This window comes from Suncus etruscus, chromosome 17 (assembly GCF_024139225.1).
Source record: "Suncus etruscus isolate mSunEtr1 chromosome 17, mSunEtr1.pri.cur, whole genome shotgun sequence".
NCBI classification, from domain to species: domain Eukaryota; kingdom Metazoa; phylum Chordata; class Mammalia; order Eulipotyphla; family Soricidae; genus Suncus; species Suncus etruscus.
This window is the reverse complement of record NC_064864.1, coordinates 30,452-53,437: the sequence shown is the minus strand read 5'-3', so window position 1 is coordinate 53,437 and position 22,986 is coordinate 30,452. Positions and strand designations below refer to the sequence as shown.

The following is a 22,986-nucleotide window of genomic DNA, read 5'->3' as shown; positions in this document are numbered from 1 at the left end:
CAAGCCAGCCCTCGTGGTGTGGCTTGGGGCTGACTGAGCAGCTAAGCTGGCAGGGTGAGCACCGAGCTACTACTCATTACTACTCATCGTCATTTGCTGCCTCCCTCCCTCCCGGGCTCCGCCCCCCTCATGCTGCATGAGCCCTGAGCCCGCCTGCCCCCACCAGGACGATGGTGAAATATTTCCTAGGCCACAACGTGTTCTACAGCTCCTGGGACCATTTGTTCACCACCTTCTGGCTGCACTATCCGAACCCCTACAGCAAGCATGCGTTGAAGGAAGACATCGTGTACCAGGAGGTGACCCAGATCAGAAACTCCTCTCCCGGAGACTCCTGACCAAGACCAATAGGATGCCACTCTGGGTCAGCGGCTGTTTCCCTACAACATTGCTCACTCAGTGTACATCCTGGAGGATTCCATTGTGGATCCACAGGACCAGACCATGCCCACCTTCATCTGGAACATCAACCAAGCCCGGCCAATAGTGGTGGAGGAACAATGTGTTTACTGTGTCAACCCCGATAACAGTGGGTGGACAGAAATTTGCCGTGAGGCCTGGGTGTCCTCCAGCCTCTTTGGGGTTTCCAGAGCTGTCTAGGAATTTGGTCTCGCCTGCTTCAAAAGTAACATGACGAAGACCATGAAGGGTTTTGAGTACATTTTGGCCAAGCTACAAGGAGAGGCACCTTCTAAGATCCTGGTGGAGACAGCCAAGAAGGCAACGGAGAAGGCTACAGCCTTCTCTGGTAGCTACAGAGAAAGCCAAGGACTTGGCAAGCAAAGCAACCACGAAGCAGCAGCTGGTGTAGTACCGTGGCCCAAAGTGTCCCATGTATTTGGTTATTAAAGTCAACTTCAGCCCTGTCTCCTGTCTGTGGGTCAGGCTGGGGGAGTCCTGGGTGGCACAGGCCAGCCCCCCTGCCCAATACTGATCCCCACCTCCAGAGGCAGGCAGACCTGCTAGACTGTGCGCCTCAGGAGGCCAGGGGTCTTGCTCCATCATGTCCCTATCCCTGGCACATGACAGGCTCTCAATAAATACTGTTAAATTAAAAGAAAAATTACTCCGAATTGGGCTCTGTGGTGATTCATCCTCTAATTTAGCACTGGTATACCTGTCAGTTATATCAACAGAATCAAGGTTCTACCTGTGTAGTTAGTACAGGCGTTTACTAGTGATCAGTATAGGAGTAGGGCTGTGTGTTTCTAAATCTGTTTTGACCCCGTAAGTTTGCAAAATAACAACTTTTATTTTTTGTGGTGGGAGATATTCTACTTGTTTGCACTTGGGCCTGTGTATGCATAGGATAAAGGCCCTTATTTTCTGTAGTGGTTGGAGATTCGGTATTTCTTATCCTTTTATCCCTTAATATCCAGTAAATCAACATGCTCAGCAAGATGATATTCGCCAATATTGAAATTCCAAAAATGATCAAGGATATGGACAGTACAGAAGAGCCAATTATGCAATTATAAACTTCTGTTTGCCATGTGGACCACAGCCAACCTAAAGTGAAAACTGTACACAACGCCAAACTAATCTGTTTGAAACAAGGTGGCTTAATCCATGCAGTTAACCACATAGGCCATTTTAAAATTTCCAAGGGAGAAAGCATTTCACTTCCTGCTGAGGGTTTGGGTTGCAGTCTGTTTGAGCACCAGTTGATGAGTCACGTTCTCTAAGAGATTGGTTGAAGTTTGACTCCCATCTAACTCCCAGACAAGAAAGGCTATTCCCATTCCCCTGTCCAGTTAGGACAGGGGGAACAGTCCAGTTGTAGAGATCCGGAGGAAATACACAGTGAAGAGGTACAAGAATGGGTTCAGGAAATCCAGTGCTCAAGCAAGGAATTCAAACCACCCAAGCATTCTGCTCCTAAAATGAATGCAGCTCAGTGGAAGAAGAAAGAATGAGCCCCTGCCTTCCGCAGACCCCTGCTTTTATTGACAAGCGTTATGTCCCACCCTACCGGGGGAGAAGAGTACCAAGTAAGGTATAATCCAATATACTATCACCAGATCATACCATAGGGTAGAGTACAATTATTGATTAGGGTAGAATCAGTGACCCAACAATCTTCTGAAAGAGTTCTTTGAATTGTTCATCTATAGATATCTTATGTTCACCAACTAGTGACTCCTTGATTTTTGTTGCTGAAATATTAAGTGTTATTTTTAGGTCCTCATCTATAAGACTCGGGTATTTTGGTGGATTTGGAAATTGGCCAGTATTTCTCTCCAAATCCCAAGAGTAGGTGTCTTTCTTATTTTGCTCATTGTTCTTTGTACTTGGTGGGTTGGAATGCTGTAGTTGCAGGATGTTTAAGAAAGTGATCTATTGAATAGATTGCATAAAAAGTGGCTAGAGGTATATATGCTATAGAGGTTATTTTCCTAAACTAGCCAGGTTATCTGAGTATGATAAAAAAAATATTGCAAACTAATTCATTCATTTGTTCAACTGAGTTTTGTGGTGTATATTTTTCAGGAAAAAGAAGTGCTAGGTCCTGTCAGTCTGGAAATCTATGATATAAATTGAAATGCCCTTAAGAAAATGCACTATGTAGTTTGGGAAAAGAAGGGTTGATGGGAGGATGAGAGGGACTGGAGGGTCCCTGTCTCCACTCAGGCACAGACCAGAAATCCTGAAATGGCACAGGATGGTGGTGAGATTAGTACCAGCAACCTCCAGCCTCCTTTTTTTGGGGGGGGGGAGGGGACACACCTGGTGATGCTCAGGGTTTACTCCTGGCTATATGCTCAGAAATTGCCCCTGGCTTGGGGGACCATATGGGACACTGGGGGATCGAATCATGGTCTAGGCTAGCGCATGCAAGACAGATGCCTTACGCCCTACACCACTCCGGCCCCCAGCCTCTTGGGCTTGGATGGTTCTTGGTTTTGCTCCTGGCTTTTCACTCTTTGCTCACTTCCTGAAGGACTCAGGGCAGTACTGGGGGAGCTAAGGTCAAATGAAGATTGGCCATGTACAAAGCCAGAACTGATCTATTGCTCCCCATCCCTTCTCTGTATTATCTATCCCCCTCAGTTAAACTCTTTTATTGTAGCCTATTCTCATCTCTGCGATAACTAACATATATATGGACAGCAACGATTCTGTTCTTCATTTGTTCTATGATTTGGCCGTTGTCACTAGGGATCCAGACTCATGCATGGACTGTTTTCCCCTTCATTGTCTAATGCAGGATTGTCCTTCTGTGGCAGGGTATTTTGGGGTAAAGCCTGCGCTAATCTCCTGGTTGGAAGGAGGAGCCCTGGGGAGACTACCACGAAGCCTGTTTGCCGGTGAGTGTGAGAAGAGCCTCCTGGGCTCAGGGTGTGGTTTGGGTGTGGATTGTCATGGGCCTGTGTGAGATGGGGACTATGGGTTTGGGCCTTGGGACTCCCATATCATTGGTGCATGACCTCTTGCTCCCTTTCAATTCCCTTGATGCTGAATTCCAGAATAAACTGCAGCTCTGCTGTCTTGTCTTTGCTCTTTCTGGTTCCATGTCTGTGGGTGTTTAGATCAGATCCTGAAATTCCTTCATGCCCTGTTTGTGCTCAGTCTGGTTGCACAACCTCATGTTGGGGTGCCCTTCTCAGGCCCCTCTGTCTTTTTCCTTTACTCTAACCTTCACCCTTATGGAATTTCACCATTATGAGATTTTTGATATCCCCAAGGGAGGTTATTATTTTTTATTTTGAGGTTTCCTCAGTGATAATAGTTGGGGTTAATCTTGGCCCTGTGCTTCAGGAATTACTCCTGGTGGGCTTGGAGGACATTATGGGGTGATGGGAATTGAACTCTAGTCAGCCTCGAGGCAAATACCCCCTGCTGTGCTTTCTTTTGTTCCCACTCGGAAAAATATTTTTGTCTGTATTTTAAACCATTTATGAGCAAGCCCAGCACAAAGCTAATATAAATTTTGCCAAGTTCCTCACTGTGGTGCTCCCAACCTGTCCTACCTTTTCATGTCAGCTTATTTAGTACCTGAAAACAACATGTATTTGCTCCACCTGTGTTGCTGCTTCAACCAGGTTTCATTCAACTAATTCTTTTTTTTTATAAACTTATTTAAGCACCATGTTTATTGAAATATTCATTGTTGAGTTTTAGTCATAAACTGCCCTTCACCAGTGCAACTTTTTTGGCCCAGTGTCCCCCATGTACCTCCCCCACAATACCCTACTTCTGTCTAAGACAGACATTTGTTTTTCTCACAATCATTGTCATGCTAGTACTACTCTGTGCTCACCACTCGTTGCAAGATTCATATCATGGGCTTGTCCTCACAATTCTGTCTATTGTCTATGGATAATATTACTGTACCCTGTTTTATTTTTCTTATATCCCACAGATGAGCTTGACTATTTCATGTCTATCCCTCTTCCTCTGATTCATAATATGATAATAATCTCTATGTCCAGATAGCACAGCAGTAGGGTGTGTGCCTTGCATGCAGAAGGACAGTGGTTCGAATCCCAGCATCTCATATGGTCCCCCGAGCCTGCCAGGGACAATTTCTGAGCATAGAGCCAGGAGTAGCCCCTGAGTGCTGCTGGGGAAAATTTTTTTTTAAATCTTAATGTCCATCCTTGTATAAGAAAATTTTATGACTTCATTTTTTCTAATAGCTGCATAGTGTTCCATTGTGTAGGTATACCACAGTTTCTTTAGCCACGGATCTGTTGTTGAATTCCTGGGTTGTTTCCTGATTCTGGCTACTATAAATAGTGCTGCGGTGAACATTGTGGAGGACATTTTTGTTTTGTGTTTTTGTGTTCCTAGGGTCTATCCCTAGGAGTGGTACTACTGAATTACATAGAGGCTCAATTTCCACTTTCTTGAGCCAAAGCCATAATATTTTTCAGAAAGGCCTGAATAGACAGCATTCTCACCAGCAGTGAGAGTTTCTTTCTCTCTACATCCATGCCACACTGGTTGTTTTCACTGTTTCACAGAGGCTATTCAAGATCCAGGGCTTGTAACTGTCTTCCAGTGATGCTGGGGTATCAGTTAGATCCTCAGCACCGGGGATTTAAGCTGCTTGCAGACTTGGCATTTGTACTTATTTTTTATTGTGTTGGTGTTACTAGATCACATCCAGCTCTGTTCATATGGCCACACAGCCCTCAGGGATTAAAACTAGGGCCTTGCCATTTGAATTATGATTCTGCCCCTAAATATGACTTTGGGATTTTGAACAGAGGTCTGGCTAAACCCACTGATATTCAGGAATTAGTCTTGGATTTGTGCTCAGTAATCACTCCTGGCAGTGCTTTCAGGGACCAGATACAGTGTCAAGAATTGAAGTGGAATTGTCTACAGGCTAGGCATGCACCGTAGATCTTGTACCTTAAATATGACTTTAGATGGTAAAATATAAAATTAAATATATTCACTAATACTCTCTAACCATAACCTTATTATACCTTTGTTGGTAAAATTCCATGCTAGGTGCTTTCTAATGACTAATAGTTTTCCCCTCAAAGGAAGTCACTAAGGATGATTTTGAGCTCATGAAATCAAGTTTCACTACATCTCAGATTAAAATCTATTTAGAAACCACATCATAGAGTAATAGGACTTCAGGGTTCTGTGTAATGAAAGGTCACGGATTATATTAAGTCCAAAAGTTCCAGGTGAGGGCTGGAGAGATAGCATGGAGGTAGGGCATTTGCCTTGCATGCAGAAGGACAGTGGTTCGAATCCAGGTATCCCATATGGTCCTCTGAGCCTACCAGGAGCGATTTCTGAGTGTAGAGCCAGGAGTAGCCCAAGCGTTGCCGGGTGTGACCCAAAAACCAAAAATAAAACAAAATACAAAGGTTCGGGGCCGGGCGGTGGCGCTAAAGGTAAGGTGCCTGCCTTGCCTGCGCTAACCTTGGACGGACCGCGGTTCGATCCCCCGGTGTCCCATATGGTCCCCCAAGCCAGGAGCAACTTCTGAGCACATAGCCAGGAGTAACCCCTGAGCGTTACTGGGTGTGGCCCAAAAACCAAAAAAAAAAAAAAATACAAAAGTTCCAGGTGAGAGATCAAAACAATTGCACAGTAGGGTGCTTGTCTTTTATGTACCAACCAAGGTTCAATCCTTGGCATCCCATATGGTCTTCCCCAGCCAGCTGGAGTACTTGCTGAGTACTCTTAAGGTTTGGCACAAAAACAAAAAACAAAGAAAAGGTTCTAGATACGTACTTTCTGAATTCTGCAAGATTTAGTGAATGCAAATGGAATGAAAAAGCACAATTTAGGGGCCAGAGGTATAGTACATCATTCCATATAGTTTTCCAAGCCTGCCAGGAGTCATCCCAGAGCAGAGACAGGAGTAAGGTTTGGGCACTTCCAGGTGTGGCCAGAAAATTCAACCAAACAGGAAAAACCCACCAGTCTATTTAGGAGCATGAAGATTTTATCTTGCTTTATCAACAAAATAAGAAAATGCTAGGAGAACAGACTTTAACAGGAGATAGAGCTATGGTTCAGACAGTCTTGTCACCATCTACTCTGACCAAAACTGTTCTCTTTCAGCAGAACTCAAGCCAGAAATCTATCCTTGCCCCGTCTGCTCTCTCACTTTCTCCAGTCAGAACTTCCTCAGTCGTCACATGAAACGAAATCATCCCTCTTGGATCCTCCTGGGAGCATCTGCAAGAAAGCACCCTCAATCAGAGAATTCCTGTCCACATGATCTAAACCAATGGCAGCAACATTCTGATCCATATAATGACAAACCAAAGAATGACATACTTGAAAGTCAAAAGCACAAAGAAAGCTCCGTACATTTGGCTAATAGAATGAGGGATAGAAGAATTTCAACAGCCTTTTCTAGACGATTTAGTGATCAAATAGTTAGTTCCAGTAAACAGATGGCAATGCAGGAAGACATTAACACAGGCCTGAAAGAATATCAAAAGGACACAGGTGGAATAGTTTCAAGGTTAGACTTGCCAATAATTGTAAGAGACAAGTATGTACGACTTGGGCAAGGCTTCAGTGCTGGATCAAATCTCATCACACATCAAATGATTCACACAGGGGAGAAACCCCATGTTTGCAGGGAGTGTGGGTGTGGCTTCAGTGTGAGATCAAATCTCATCACACACCAGAGGACACACACAGGGGAGAAGCTCCATGTTTGCAGGGAGTGTGGACGAGGCTTCAGTGATAGGTCACATCTCAACAGACACCAGAGGATACATACAGGGGAGAAGCCCTATGTTTGCAGGGAGTGTGGGCGAGGCTTCAGTGTGAGTTCAAGTCTCATCAGACACCAGAGGACACACTCAGGGGATAAGCCCTATGTTTGCAGAGAATGTGGGCGAGGCTTCAGTGTGAGACCAAGTCTCATCAAACACCAGAGGACACACACAGGGGAGAAGCCCCATGTTTGTGGAGAGTGTGGACAAGGCTTCAGTGAGAAGTCAAACCTCATCAGACACCAGAGGACACACACAGGGGAGAAACCCCATATTTGCAGAAAGTGTGGGCGAGTTTTCACTGAGAGGTCAATTCTCATCACACACCAGAGGACACACACAAGTGAGAAGCCCTATGTTTGCACTGTGTGTTGGCAAGGCTTCAGTGAGAGGTCATTTCTCATCACACACCAGAGTACACACATAGGGGAGAAGCCCTATGTTTGCATAGAGTGTGGGCGTGGCTTCACTCTGAGGTCAGGTCTCAACAAACACCAGAGGACTCACACAGGGGAGAAGCCCTATATTTGCAGAGAGTGTGGGCGAGGCTTTCGTTGGAGGTCAAGTCTCATCACACACCAGAGGACACACACGGGGGAGAAGCCCCATGTTTGCAGGGATTGTGGGTGAAGCTTTACTCTGAGATCAAGTCTCATAGCACGCCAGAGGAGACAAAGGGAAGAAACCCCATGTTTGCCGAGAAAGTGGACAAGGCTTTCATTGGAGGAAATATCAGACACCAGAAGAGACAGGTGAGAATTCCTATGTTTGAAGTGTAGAAGAGGCTTTTCTTGGAGGTTAAGTCTCAGCACACACCAGATTACACCCACAGGGAAGAAATCCCATGTTTGCAGGAATTGTGGGTGAGGCTTTACTCTGAGATCAAGTCTCATCGCACACCAGAGGACACACACGGGAGAAACCCCATGTTTACAGGTTCTGTAGTCAAGTTTCATAATACACCAGACCAAATACACAGGGAAGAAGCCCATATTTGCAGGGATTGTGGGTGATGCTTTACTTGGATATCAAGTCTCATTGCACACCAAAGAATACACACTGAAGAAGCCCTGTGATTGCAGAGAGTGGGCAAAGCTTCAGTGCAAGGTTAAATCTCATCACATATCAGGTGATAAAGGGAAGAAACCATATGTATGTTTGCCAAGAGTGGATGTGGCTTTGGTCAGAGGTCAAGTCTCATCATACACCAGAAGACACAGGAGAAACCCCATGTCTGTATTGGGTGTGGGCAAGACTTCTGCTAAACTTTGCATCTCATCCCATACCACAGAACACATGTTAGAAAGCTGATGTTTGAAGAAAGGTTACTAATGAAAAGTAACTTCATAGAATCCAGAGAACAAATACAACCAACAAAATCTACATAGTGTATCTAGGAATGAGGCTGGACAGTGTTCTAACTCTGCCTGTATTTAGTTTCTGCAAAATAAAATGCATCTTATGTAGTTCTGATATTAATATTTCCTTCCCCCTTCAAAGAGGAGAAAATAGAACGGGCAGAAGATATACTATCATTCAATTCTAAAAAGAACCAGTGCAGGGCCCGGAGAGATAGCGCAGCGGCGTTTGCTTGCAAGCAGCCAATCCAGGACCAAAGGTGGTTGGTTCGAATCCCGGTGTCCCATATGGTCCCCCGTGCCTGCCAGGGGCTATTTCTGAGCAGACAGCCAGGAGGAACCCCTGAGCACTGCCGGGTGTGACCCAAAAACTAAAAAAAAAAAAAAAAAAAAAGAACCAGTGCAAGATATACATGTATTGAGATCAGTCACCTTAAATCATTAAATAGTAAACTGGTTCCAAAGCCATTGGAGGCCAGACTTCATCCAGAAGCCCAGGGTAAGGTTAAAATTACTGATAGGTGAGGATTAAGGATAGGGTTTGGAATAGGTTGAGTTTTGGGATTAAGTGTATAGATTAGGTCGGCAATGGCAAACCTGTGGCACGCAAAAACCTTGCAGCTGGCACGCAGGAAAGCCCACATTAAGATATGCGGCACGGCCGGAGGCGAGTGTGCCTGTGTGTGCTTTGCAGCTCACCTGGCAACAACAGGGCCAGACTGGCACTTTGAGGAAATTCTTTGGTTTTGTGTGGCAGTTTGGGCACTCAGGTTCAAAAAGGTTAGCCATCTCTGGTTTTGGTGAAGGTTTTTTTTTTTTTTTTTTGGTTTTTGGGCCACACCCAGCGGTGCTCAGGGGTTACTCCTTCCTTCTGCTCAGTAATAGCTCCTGGCAGGCAGGGGGGACCATATGGGACACCAGGATTCGAACCAACCACCTTTGGTCCTGGATCGGCTGCTTGCAAGGCAAACGCCGCTGTGCTATCTCTCCGGGCCCTAGGTGAAGGTTAAGGTTAGTATCAGGGTTAAGGTTTGGGTTAGGGTTAGGGTCGGGTTTAGGGTTAGGAAAGGGTTCGGTTTTAGGGTTAGTGTTAGAGGGTTAGGGTTAGAGGTAAGGTTAGCGGTAGGGGTTAAGGATACGGTTTAGGGTTAGTGTAGGACCAAGTTACTCCAACACTGGGGGACAAAAGTCTTTTACTGTCTGTTGTCTATTATTGGGAGACATTTCTGTTCTCACAGATCCTTGATTTTTGCAACTTTCCCTCCTATTTTTCTTGAATTGGATAAGGGATATTTCCTCTCCCTATGCCTGGGTTGAGTACTATGTGTGTGGCGCCTGACCTCCATCATGTGTCTGAGGGGGCACACAATGATCCTTCGAATGGGCATGTTCCTGAGATCATATATGTGGTTATGGAGTGAGAGCATTTGTTATGCTTTGCTGGGCCTACAAAAATTCATCTCCGATCTTCTCTGTTTTCCTTCTGGATTAGTGAAAGGCTTATCTATTTCCCTGCTGCTTAGTATGGTGGGTGGTAAGGGACCTAGATTCCTTGAGAATTACTTTGGAGCTCTGGTTGCACTCACAAGTCATTTTTTTGCTCAGGTTTAATTTAAAATTTTTAATTCAATTTTATGAAGTTTTGGCCAATATTCATTTTATTCCCCCATCCACTAAAAGATAGAGGAGACCCTGTTTTTATGACTTGTCTATAGGAAATGAAGCTCATCTGTTCTTGGATTTTGAATGTTTCGCAATTGCTAGAGTGTAGCATACTTTTGGAGTAAGGCTTGTTCTTATCTGATACTTTCCCTATAGTAACTATTTCTTCTTCAATTGGAAGGGAGACAGGAGGGTGGAATGAGGCAGGTAGGAAGGATGAGGAGGGAACTGACAAGGTGGGGTCTAGATAATGGTGACTTAGCTTGCTGCTTCTCATCTGTCCAGTGAAAAAAATGAGATAAAAGGCAAAATCTGAATCCCAGCTTCAGCGTGGCTAGTCTGACAATCTAGTTCCTGTACTGGTCCTTCTGGGTTCTGTTGTATCCTGCTCCATCCAGAGATGAGAGTCTATCCTGTTCTGGTCCAGACCCCTGTTATTTTCTATTTATCTTCTACGTGCTCATTCAGTTTCACCTTGACTAAGAGTGAGAATTTCCTCTGTTGATAAGAATTCAGATGGGGTATGTTAGAGGGGATGTCCTATGCAATGAGGAGATTCATTACAGACCCATCATTTTGTAAAAGACAGGTGTGTGTGAGGCCAGCCCTTGGAATCCTGGCAGGAATTTGGGAGTTAAGAGAAGTCAAAGGGAGGAAACCCAGAGTTAAGGATGTATTCTTGGGAAATGGTGGAGGAGGAGAGTAGATATTGGGCTCCTCCTGCCAGCTACCTGAAGACTCAAATTTCTTGATATATTCTTTATGTTATAGAACACATTGCCAGTATCACCAACTGTGCCACCTCCTCCACATCCTCGTCCTCTTCCACTTTATTTTCTGTGGTGGAGTTGCAGGTCTGAGACAACCAAGAATAGTTTAGTGGCTTTGGATGGGACTCACTTAGCTCACCTCCCTTAATAATTCCACCTCCTCCACTAACAAAGGTGGCTCCTTCCTCCTGGGGAATCTGCCATTCATTTTTCTTGGTTATCAGCATGCCTTTGAACTAGACCTGAAAGCTGCTGGTTCTGCTCCTTGATGGTTTTCACAAATCCATTTAATTAAGGAGGGGCCGGAGAGATAGCATGGAGGTAAGGTGTTTGCCTTTCATGCAGGAGGACAGTGGTTTGAATCCCGGCATCCCATATGGTCCCCTGTGCCTGCCAGGGGCGATTTCTGATCGTAGAGCCAGGAGTAACCCCTGAGCACTGCCGGGTGTGACCCAAAAACCAAAAAAATAAAATAAGGAAGTGGGGAGGAGCAAGGAAGGAAGTTGGTTTGGGCCTGCCTGTCTAGCAGCCCAGGGCCCCTCTCTCACCTGACTCTACCTGATATCCTGCTGTATTTACTCCTGTTCTAGCAGGTCCAGGAACAGGCTCTGTAGCATCTGCTACTGTTCCAGTTGGCCCATTTCAGATGTTGGTGGGCAGCCAGTTATTGGTACAGATGGTAGAGACTGGTCTTGCTTCTTGCACAGAGATTAAGCCTATTTATCATGCTCTTCTACCTGCAGGGTTGACAGGGGGAGGAGAAGCATGGGTGGTCTGATACTGATCCTGGACATGCCTGATCAAGTACAGATTCGCAGGCCCAAGTCAGGGAGCACTTCGGGCTATATGTCTCCTATTCTGGACTCCTCACTGCCTCAAGCCCCCTATTTTGTTCCCCACTCTTCTGACCTCCTAAGCACTCCACCCCCCGATTTTGTGGCTCCTTAATCTTAGTATTGCTGGGTAAACAGTGTATGGGGGGGTGGAGCTCAGATTCCAGCTCAGGGCTGTGTCACTCTATGATCCCCAACCTTATGAGACCATTTCCTGATACCTCAGTCTTAACCATGACTTCTTGACCTCAGTGTCACAGAGTTCTGATATCACAACTCACATTTCCATTGATGAAATCTGCCTTTGTCCTGACTATGGCCCTGACCCTGAGCAAAACCTCTTCCCACTCTCAGGAAGCTCCTCACAGTGGAGCTCTATCTCTGCCATTAACTCCTGCAGCAGTCACAGTCACACTTTTGCTTCCAATTGTTCCTGACATGTCCTTCACAATGGAACAGTCTTGTCAATATGTTGCAGAATGGAGGCCAATTTAGTGAAACGCAAACCCTTCACTGGGGAGTCTCCGGTCTGCTCTTCCCCACAGCATCGAAATGGGTCCTTTGCCTCACAAAGAAACGTCTAGAGGCCCATTTCACAATCAGGAAAGCAAGACCCATAGGAGCAAAATGTCTACCCATCAGAGAGATAAGGGGTGGGAAAGATGCACTGCCAGGAACCTCAAAGCACCAGGTTCACAAATCTGTCTTGGAGCTCAGCCAGCTGCTACTCGCGATTTTGGCTTGTGCATAGCGCACAGGTAATGATAATGTGATATTCTCTGAAATGCAGGTCTGAGCAGTGATTGTAGGTGGGTTTATCACACACCTCATCCTCCCCATCAAGTTGCAGGAGGAACTTCCCCTACTCCATATTTATTTTTTTAATATCTTTATTTAAGCACCAGGATTACAAACATGTTTGTAGTTGGGTTTCAGTCATAAAAAAGAACAACCCCCTTCACCAGTGCAAAATTCCTATCACCAATGCTTCCATCTGTTTCCTCCCCTTCCCCCTACCTGTAGTCAAGACAGGCATTCTATTTCTCTCTCTACCATTGTTATAACTATCATGACAATGTAGTTATTTCTCTAACTGAACACACTCCTCTTTGTGGTAAACTTCATACCATGGGCCAGCCCCTCCAGCCCTCTTCTCCATTGTCTCTGGGTGTTATTACCATACAACCTTTTATTTTTCTTAAATCCCACAGGCGAGTGAGACTACTCTGTGTCTGTCTATCTCCCTCTGACGTATTTCACTCAGCATAATAATTTCCATATCCGTTCATGTATAGTAAAATTGCATGGCTTCATTTTCCTGATGGCTACATAGTATTCCATTGTGTAGATGTACCAGTTTCTTTAGCCACTCACTTGTTGTCAGGTATCTGGGTTTTTTCCAGATTCTGGCTATTATAAATAGCACTGCAATGAATATAGGTGTGCAGAAAGCATCTTTGTATTGAGTTTTTGTGTTCGTGGTGTATATCCCTAGAAGTGGTATTGCTGGATCATATGGAAGCTCAATTTCCAATTTTTGAGGAATCTCCATATTGTTTCCCATATTTGGGGGGGGGGTCACACCAGGCAGCGCTCAGGGGTTACTCCTGGCTCTAAGACGCTCAGAAATTGCTCCCGGCAGACTCAGGGGACCATATGGGATGCCGGGATTCGAGCCACCATCCTTCTGCATCTAAGGCAAATGCCCTACTGCTGTGCTATCTCTCTGGCCCCTGTTTCCCATATTTAATTGCACAAGTTCCTCTTATACAAGATATGAATTTGAAATTGTTTTTCAAGGCTCGCCATTGTTTTCTGAATTTCCTAGCCTCTGCTTGGAGCTGGATTTTTTTATTCCTGAGGGCTCAGGAAGCTTAGTTGAGGCCTCCAGTAGACCACTGAACTGGAAAGCATGGATAGTCAAGGACCATGGCATCTGAACTCTACCCAATCATTCTTTTGGGGGGGGTTTGGGTCACACCCAGCAGCGCTCAGAAATCTACACTCTACACTCAGAAATCGCTCCTGACAGACTCAAGGGACCATATGGAATGCCGGGATTTGAACCACCAACCTTCCGCATGCTAGGCAAACACCCTATCTCCATGCTATCTCTCTGGACCCTACCCAATCATTCTTACCTCACAGTCCCTAACTCTGATTCCTCCCCACTAATATGGGTTGGATGATTATTTCTCAGATCTCTATGATGTTCCAGATTCTTATAAATTTGATTATTAACTCGTTTTTGTTATATGAGCCCCTCCTATAAATACTGGAGATGGACACTGATGATAAGGAATTAATGTAGTGGTCCATATACAGTCTTCTAAAATACCCGGAATTTTCTACTCAGAACAATCTGGGGGAGTAGAGAGCAGACCCCTACCCACACTTGTCACTGAGGTACAAAGACTTACTCTTGCTCACTTTCTCGCTGCAGAGGATGACACTGAGGTACAAAAATTTACTCTTGCTCAAAACCTCTTTCCTCATGGAAAAATATTCACTTCCACAATGCCACTTCCATAATCATTCTAAAGTGAGAAGTCTGTAATAATGTTCTAATGCATTTACATGCAGAAACAGGTGCAGAATGTGATTGGAAACCATAGACTCTCACTACAGTGCTCACTATAAAATGTTTTAGTATCTTAAATTTAACGTCTATAATAATTTTTTAATCTTTTTATTCACAGTGGTTCTTGGTGATGTAGGTTGTCATCCTCTAATAAAGCATTATATTGCTTTATTATATTAGATTCCCAATATACTGCTCATTATGATGTCTTGATATTCAAATCTATTCACTTTCCATTTGATTATGCCTGCTCTTATGATCTAATGTTTACATCCACTATATGGACATCATTGCCATTGGAATAGATAACTGCATTTTAGACACTTTTGCTAGAGTGCTCATTCATTGATGTTACCCCTCCCCAATGCTATATGCTAACCTTCCCTGGATGGTGAGTCCACCATCACAGCTGGGAGAGGTCTGTGGTTGGTACTTAAGGAGTTTCTGAGGGGGGGGGATAGAGAGAGAAGACACAGGATGGATGCAGAGCAGCAGAAAAGAGGCTGTTTAGGTTAGAGGCCATGTAAATAAAAAGCCATGGCAATTAGGGCCTTGTAATAAAGCTGGATGTCTCCTGAAACTTCAACTGACTGCCTGTGGATCATTTCTTTGCTGTCACCCTGCACCAAAGACCTGCTGGCTGAAGGGGCTACAGGCATTGGGCCAAGCCGAGAAAGGCCTCACCACAATCCACACCACTAGGACTTTATAATTAACAATTCATACAATTGAGTATGTTTTGCCATTTATTTTCAATTCAAACTAGCTTACTATTAGATAATAATGCTCAGTTTTCAGTTTGCTTTCAGGAAAGGAACCTGGATGCTCAAGACCTGTTAGATACTTCACGGTGTAGACTTCCTTTAGAAAGCTCACTGCTATATTACTTATTACTTTAGACTTGATTATGATTGTTTTAAGAACGTTTTATGCACTATCTAACCCATGAACCCTTTCTTCATCAATATTTACCCTTACCAATGATAATTTGCTTGATATTTTTTAAGTGTTCTAACCTGTTCTACCTGGGTCAGTTTCTCTCTCACTTTTTTCTTTTGCTCTTTGGACCATACCCAGTGATGCTCAGGGGTTACTCCTGGCTATGCACTCAGAAATAGCTCCTGACTTGGGTGACCATATGGGATGTCGAGGGATTGAACCATGGTTCACGTGCAAGGCAAACACCCTACTGCTTGCGCCACCACTCCAGCCCCTGAGTCAGTTTTTCATCTTCATTGTTTATGGATCCATCTTCATTGTCTATGAGTTTGTGTGAGTGTGTGTGTTGTGGTGGCCACCTCTATGTCTGTCTAATGTCCATCTGTATTATACATAAGGCCTATGTTGTATACAGTCCTTCCCCCATTATATATAACCTTTCCTTTCCTCCCTCCCCTGCACTTTACAATTTTTTTCTTTTCTTTCTTTCTCTTTCTCTCTCTTTTCTTTCGTTCTCTCTTTTCTTTCTTTCTTTCTTTCTTTCTTTCTTTCTTTCTTTCTTTCTTTCTTTCTTTCTTTCTTTCTTTCTTTCTTTCTTTCTTTCTTCTCTTTCTTTCTTTCATTCTCTTTCTTTCCTCTTTCTTTCTATCTTTCTTTCTTTCCTTTCTTTCTTTTTCTTTTCTTTCTTTCGACTACACCTGATTGTGCTCATAGGTTACTCCTGGCTCTGTACTCAGAAATCACCCCTGGCAGGCTCAGGGGACCGTATGGGATGCTGGAAATTGAACCATGTCTATCCTGGGTTGTCCTATGTTGTATACAGTACTTCCCATTATATATAACTGTTCCTTTCCCCCCTCCACTGCTCACCACTTTACAAATCTATTCCTTTTCTTTCCTTCCTTCCTTCCTTCCTTCCTTCCTTCCTTCCTTCCTTCCTTCCTTCCTTCCCTCCCTCCCTCCCTCCTTCCTTCCTTCCTTCCTTCCCTCCTTCCTTCCTTCCTTCCTTCCTTCCTTCCTTCCTTCCTTCCTTCCTTCCTTCCTTCCTTCCTTCCTTCCTTTCTTCCTTCCTTCCTTCCTTCCTTTCTTCCAGACTACACCTGATGGCGCTCAAGGGTTACTCCTGGCTCTGTGCTCAGAAATCGCCCCGGCAGGCTCAGGGGACCATATGAAATGCTGGAAATTGAACCCATGTCTATCCTGGGTTGGCCACATGCAAAGCAAATGCCCTACTGCTGTGTTATCGCTCTGTCCTTTTGTTCTCTCACCCTTGATCTGTTACTTCTCTCTCTATAACTTCTTATTCTCAGTTCTTAATTCTTAAGGAACCGTAAAGTTCCCCCCATCCCAACCTGCTGCCAGTCAAGTCCCAAAGTGAAAGGACAGCCACCCAGCCCGCTTTGCCTTTGTCTGAGAAGCAGCTGCCACCACCCCTACTAATTTGCTCTTGGTGTCTTCTTTTATTCCACTTCCCTTTGCTGTGGACTGTTGCTCACTACTGGATTCAGATTTTTGAGAGGCTCTTGTGGACATTTCTTGATCTGTGACTGCTGTGAGGGGAAAGCATGGTGTGAGCTTTGAGTGTTTTAGGTACACTATGGGTTGCTCGTGATTCAACCCAGTCATCCTTGTGCAAAGCAAATGCCCTACTGGATGTGCTGTAACTCTGGCCCCATCCATTCCTTACTTTTTTCTACCTTTAATATACCTGCTTGGGTCTGGAGTAGAAGGATGAGACAGTAAAACTGGAATAAAGTTAATGCTTTAATCAATGTGCCAACAAGTACCTCATACTGGCCAGCCAGGGCCACCTCCTGAAGTAGATGATCCCCACCCAAGGTAATGAGGAAGATTATATAGGGAAAGGATAGAGGGAGGTTCCAGCTTTCTGATGATCCTTAAAATGATTGGCTATTATCTAGGGATATCTTCATATTGCTCTCTTATCCTTCCCTGATAAGCTACCTGGCATGGCCAGGTAGATTGAGGCAGTGTCTGTGAAAATAGGCTTGTGAAGACCTATAACTTGTGGTACTTAGAAATGGCGTCTCTCACTGCTCAGAATCCAATGAATCATGCATGTGGCTTTTACAAAACAGCACCTCTTTTTGTTCAGAACTCAGGTGACAACAATATCTACATTTGAATATACACTCTTTTATTAATTAAATACTTCAGCAAATACCTTACTCAAAAATGTATTCATTATTCAGTTTCAGTCATACAATGTAAACCCCTTAACAGTCTCCATTTTTTACCACCGATATGCCCAGTTTCCCTTCCGACCTCTCATTGCTTGCCTCTGGATATTTTATTTTTCTCTCTCCCATTTTTTCCTTTGTAGACATTGGTTTGCCCTCCTGTTAATGAGGGGGAACTGTATATATCATTTTATTTCATGTTAGCACTAGTGCTTGTGTAGAGTGTTAAGTTTCAGCTATCATTGTCACTGGCAGATTGGTCCCTTTTGTTTTCTAGTTGCACTGCTTTACCATTTGTGGCAAGCTAATGACTGGTTCTCTTGTTCTTCATCTCTGTGGTCTCTGGATGTTCCAGCTATACTATATTACTTTTTACATCCCACAAGTGAGTGAGCTTCTTCTATATCTGTTCTGCTCCCTAGGACTCATTTCACTTAGCATAATATCTCCATATTCTTCCATGTATAAACAAATGTCATGACTTCATTTTTCCTAATAGCTATATGGGCCCTATGGGGTGCCTGGGATTGAATCCAGGCAGGTCATCTGCCAGGCTTTAGCCCTCTGTATGTTCTATTGCTCAGGCTCTCTTGAGGTCTTGTAAATGGCAACTATGCATTTTCTTTCCGTTCTGTGGGGGCCTGATCCTGGCCTTCACACAGGAGAGTTCTAACCAAGCCCCAACGAGGGGTTTGTTGGTGTTTCTTTGAAAATGAACCTTCTGTTTCTGCAGAGGAAGAGACTGACAGAAGCTAAGTCCAGAGCAGGAGGAAAACTGGCCTTGGGGTCAGGAAGGGACTGGCCACTGTATGGAGCCGGGCTGTGGGAGCCTCTACCGGAAGTCGCTCGACGGCTAGAGGGAGACACTGAGAAGAGGGAGAGGGGGCTCCTCCAAGAGCCAATGTCTGGGTGCAGTGCTTAATAGGCCCGCTAGAGGGAGACACTGAGAACAGGGAGAGGGATCTCCTGCAAAAGAAGGTGGGCACATGCGCACTTGAATTCGGCAAATATCTTTTTTTTTTTTTTTTTTGGTTTTTGGGCCACACCCAGCGGTGCTCAGGGGTTACTCCTGGCTGTCTGCTCAGAAATAGCTCCTGGCAGGCACGGGGGACTATATGGGACACCGGGATTCGAACCAACCACCTTTGGTCCTGGATCGGCTGCTTGCAAGGCAAACGCCACTGTGCTATCTCTCCGGGCCCCGGCAAATATCTTGGGTGTGGCAAACACTAGTAAAGTGGATGCATGCACATTATTGGCCAATGGCCATCTTGTGTGTGGCAATCACTGCTACCACAAATTACCCCAAGTAATCCCCAAGCACTGAGTAGTCAAATGCCCACAGTGCTACCCAGTATAACTCAAAATTCAAAGGAAAAAAATCTGCAATAAAATAGAAAATGGGGAGAGAAATGAAACAAAAATCAAAGACTGTTAAGAAATGCAAAATGTCAAGAATTGTTAAAAGTGGAATCCAGAAAGGTAGTTCTGGGATTTAGGCATTTTCCTTGCATGCAGCTGACCCTTATCTGATTCCTAGCTTTTCATAGAGTTCCCCAAATACTACCAGGAGTGGTCCTTGAGTACAGAGCTAGGTCTGAGTAGGTGTATTCCAAACCCGACCAAAACCCCGAAAAAGAATTGTTGAAGTCAAACCCTGGTACAGGGCAGTATTATTTTTTCTTAGCAATATTGTATGTCTGAAATTTTCATGATGCACTTAATATATTTAGGTATACTATGCATAATATTCAGAATAAACACTGTCCATTTTATTCCTGGTAATCTGTTAAAAAGCTAATTTAGTTTACATATATACAATTATATACTTTATTTTCTGGCATATAGGATGACTGGGCGTATAAGATGACCCCCTAATTTTTCTGTTAAAATATAAGGTTTGGGCTATATTCTCCGTATAAGACTTCCTGTCTTTTAACAAACACAAAATGGAAATTTAAAAAAGTAAGAGAAAAAGAGTAGAACCCTCAAACGTTAACAATATATGTTTAATAAAGCTAGACTTTGGAGTGCCAACAAGCATTTTATATTTGTCATTTTTAGTGAGTGACTGATATTTTTTATTGTGATCTACATTGAGAGGAGGGAGACAGGGCACCTCCAAGATCCACTGGCTGGATTGCCGTGCTTAATATTACCGCTAGAGACAGACACTGAGAACAGGGAGAGGGGATTCCTCCAAGAGCCAGTGGCTGGGGAGCAGTGTTTTATAGGACCGCTAGAGGGAGACAGCATTAAGAACAGGGAGAGGGGGCACCTCCAAGAGCTGCTGGCTGGGGTGCAGTGCTTAATAGGACCTCTAGAGGGAGACACTGAGAATAGGGAGAAATCTCTAATTGGGGCACCCCATTCCTTTTCTGAAAGGTGTTTATGCAAAGAACAAGCCATGTTAATTTAGCCATCTGGCAAGGTTAAATGTGAATGTGGAGAGAAAACCCATTTTTTTCTGTAGCTGATTAAATTAAAGGGAGTCCAGTGGGCTACCTTAAAGCCACTTAAAGTTACTTGTCTCGGGTAACCCATATTAAAGTGTACTTTCTGGTTATAATAGACTGGTCATAATAAGTAGAAAACCGTGCATGTTATTCCTAGTCTGGCTAGGACTTTATCAGGGAGATCTTAGGCTAAACAGGACTATAGGAGAAATAACTCAGCCATGCTTTTTGTGCTGTTGTAGAACCTAGTGGAATTTCTGGACCTCCTCTCCTTGCAACACCTGTAGCATTAGAGAGTTTTTCCTTTTCCTTTTTTTTGGGGGGAGGTGGGTGGGGAGGGTCACACCCGGAAGCACTCAGGGATTACTCCTGGATCTACGCTCAGAAATCACTCCTGGCAGGCTCGGGGGACCATTTGGGATGCCGTAATTTAAACCACAGTCTTTCTGCATGCAAAGCAAATGCCCTACCTCCATGCTCTCTCTCCAGCCCTAGAGAGCTTTTCCTAAAGAAGCCTGATCTCATTCAGATGCTTAAATGCTCAGGGAACAGGTAGAATGCTATGATGCTATAGTTTCTGTTGTCCAACTGCTCTGTTATCATTCCAGAGGGAATTCTGTCCTCCCAAGAATAGAGAGGACTGTTTACTGCTCCAAGGCTGGATTGGTTCAAAACTGCAGAACCCAACCAGTTAATTGTCTCATTAAGAGCTAAGGTAGCACATGATTTCACCCCTTCTTATAGGGTCTGCAGTCCTTTGCCACCCTGAAGAAGTCACAAAAGACAGACCTTCACCCACACTCCCGTTTCATGATGTCATTCTCCAAAGGTGGTGAATTCTCTAGGGAAAATGTGAAACAGGAAGATTAGCAGGAATGCTGCCAGGGAAATCAGGGCAAGGAGGTCCATGGGACCTTAATTAACTAAAGCCATTGACATCACTTGGAAATTACACTTTGCCTATCTATTCCAGAGGTTGGGGAAGATTGTGGCTTCCCTGGTTAAATGAAGGGTAAAAGAATTAGGCCCTGTTGTGTATGTAAACATTTGTTGGAGTCTGTTAGAGCTAGAGAGCAAAATGGAGTCTCTGATGCCTGAGAAACCAAAGGCCTGTTGTACCTGACAGGCGGCCACTGTGGCATTTACCCCCTGGACCTAAAAGAAATGTTAACCAAACAAGTCAGGTGTCCCAGTAAATCGCCTGAGTTGCTAAGATAAGATCACATTCTGTTAAGCTACCATTGTGAAAGAATGTCTGTGCGATATAAGTCTATGCGATATAAGAGTATGTTGTAAAACTGGAAAGTCCATCCTGTACGACCTCTACTTTTCTATACCATGGAAAAGTACTGAAAGCTACTTCCTTATGCTGTAGAACTATATAAGCTTGTCTTGCCTTAATAAATTCAGCTCTTGATCAGCCAGCTTGACTTGAGCTCATTTCTTTTTCAGCCTCTTTCCTCCCTTTCAGGTCGGATCCCGCTCGTGACCCACAAATTACTACGTGACCCTCAGTCCACCCTGCGGGCAGGGTCCTAGGGGGTTACAAGTGGCGCCCAAATGAGGGGCATGAGACACAGACCACCGACCGGGCGCGAGTCTCGAGAGCCTGATCGTAGGACACCGGTAAGACCCAAATTTGGGCGGGTGCAGATAGGTCAGCCTAATAGTAGCTACTAAAACAGCCGTCCCATAGTCCCAGAAAAATGGGGACCACTATAAGTAAAGATATATGTCCCTTTGAAGATAGGGACCACAATAAGTAAAGAGGAAGCCTTTGTAAAAAAAAAAATTAAAAAGGCACTGGCTGAAAGAAATGTTAAATTCAAAAAGAAAGATCTCATAAAATTTTGGTAAAGAATTAGCAGAATATTTTGAAAAATATGGAAAAGAAGAGGATAAGAAGGTCATGCAGTTCTATTGGAATATTTTAGGACAAATAATCACTGATGCAGATTCTGATCCCTTTAAAAAAAAAAAGATATGGGCCCAGAGAGATAGCACAGCGGTGTTTGCCTTGCAAGCAGCCAATCCAGGACCTAAGGTGGTTGGTTCAAATCCCGGTGTCCCATAAGGTCCCCCGTGCCTGCCAGGAGCTATTTCTGAGCAGACAGCCAGGAGTAACCCCTGAGCACTGCTGGGTGTGGCCCAAAAACAAAACAAAACAAAAAAAAAGATATAATTCAAAAAATAGAGGCGCATATTGAGGCTGCATCATGAAGCCAGTCCAGTGCAAGTAGCCTAGCAGAAATAGACCCTAAAAAAGAATCTCCTAATAATCTCTTATTGGATAATTGTCAGGACTCCAAAAGCCTTTCCAAAGGTTTCTACCCCATTCTTGCTAATGCCACTCCCGCTGATGAAACTTTAGATCCCCAAGATATTCAAACCCTAGAAGATGAAGCTGCCTCCTATGATCACAGGCAGTACCCTGCTAGGGCAGCCCCCTCCTCCCTACAATGAGGATTTGACCCCTAAACTCCCCAAAAATATTTCCTGTCCACCGTCCAATATAGACCTACATTTAAAAAAAGGGGGGGAGTTGCAGGATCGCCTGCTAAAACTAGAAAAATCAAAAAACTAAAATTTCAAGTTTCCCAGCTTCAAGCTGGCCTAGAGGGTTGTAAGCTCCAATTCCCAATGTTTGCTTCCCAGGCACCAGTCCCCCCAGGTGAACAGGCTGCCGCTGGTGCCGCAGGCAATGCGGCTGGGGAAGCCCAAGCGGCTAATCCCCCAAACCCAGATAACAGACCCATAATGAGAGCAATTCTCTTTCATGCTGTACGAACTTATGGCATCCAAGCTCCTTTCACCTTGTCCTGCCTTGATGCGGTCAGGGAGGGAGGAGAACTGCTCCCACATGAATGGAGAGAAATTGCTAAAGCCACCCTCTCCCTTTCTAATAACCCTTTACATTGGGCCGACTCCTGCCGATCTAAGACAGACATTGCTGGCAACCCCCTTCCACCATCACAGGGAAA

At 44.4% G+C, this 22,986-nt stretch overlaps 1 protein-coding gene and 1 pseudogene across 1 annotated transcript in view; both read left to right on the top strand.

Annotated features, from left to right (window-relative positions):
- LOC125994994 (histone-lysine N-methyltransferase PRDM9-like) overlaps nucleotides 1–21,544 on the top strand; it is a 60,924-nt gene extending 39,380 nt beyond the window's left edge. Inside the window, exons 3-9 of the mRNA XM_049764547.1 lie at nucleotides 3,228–3,308; nucleotides 6,541–7,088; nucleotides 7,850–7,957; nucleotides 8,172–8,334; nucleotides 10,997–11,079; nucleotides 20,750–20,834; nucleotides 21,477–21,544. Of these exons, the coding sequence (XP_049620504.1) occupies nucleotides 3,228–3,308; nucleotides 6,541–7,088; nucleotides 7,850–7,957; nucleotides 8,172–8,334; nucleotides 10,997–11,079; nucleotides 20,750–20,834; nucleotides 21,477–21,544 (1,136 nt within the window). The remainder of the gene's footprint in view (nucleotides 1–3,227; nucleotides 3,309–6,540; nucleotides 7,089–7,849; nucleotides 7,958–8,171; nucleotides 8,335–10,996; nucleotides 11,080–20,749; nucleotides 20,835–21,476) is intronic.
- On the top strand, nucleotides 171–1,063 carry LOC126033537 (PRELI domain-containing protein 1, mitochondrial-like; annotated as a pseudogene).
- Nucleotides 21,545–22,986: the final 1,442 nt, after the last annotated feature.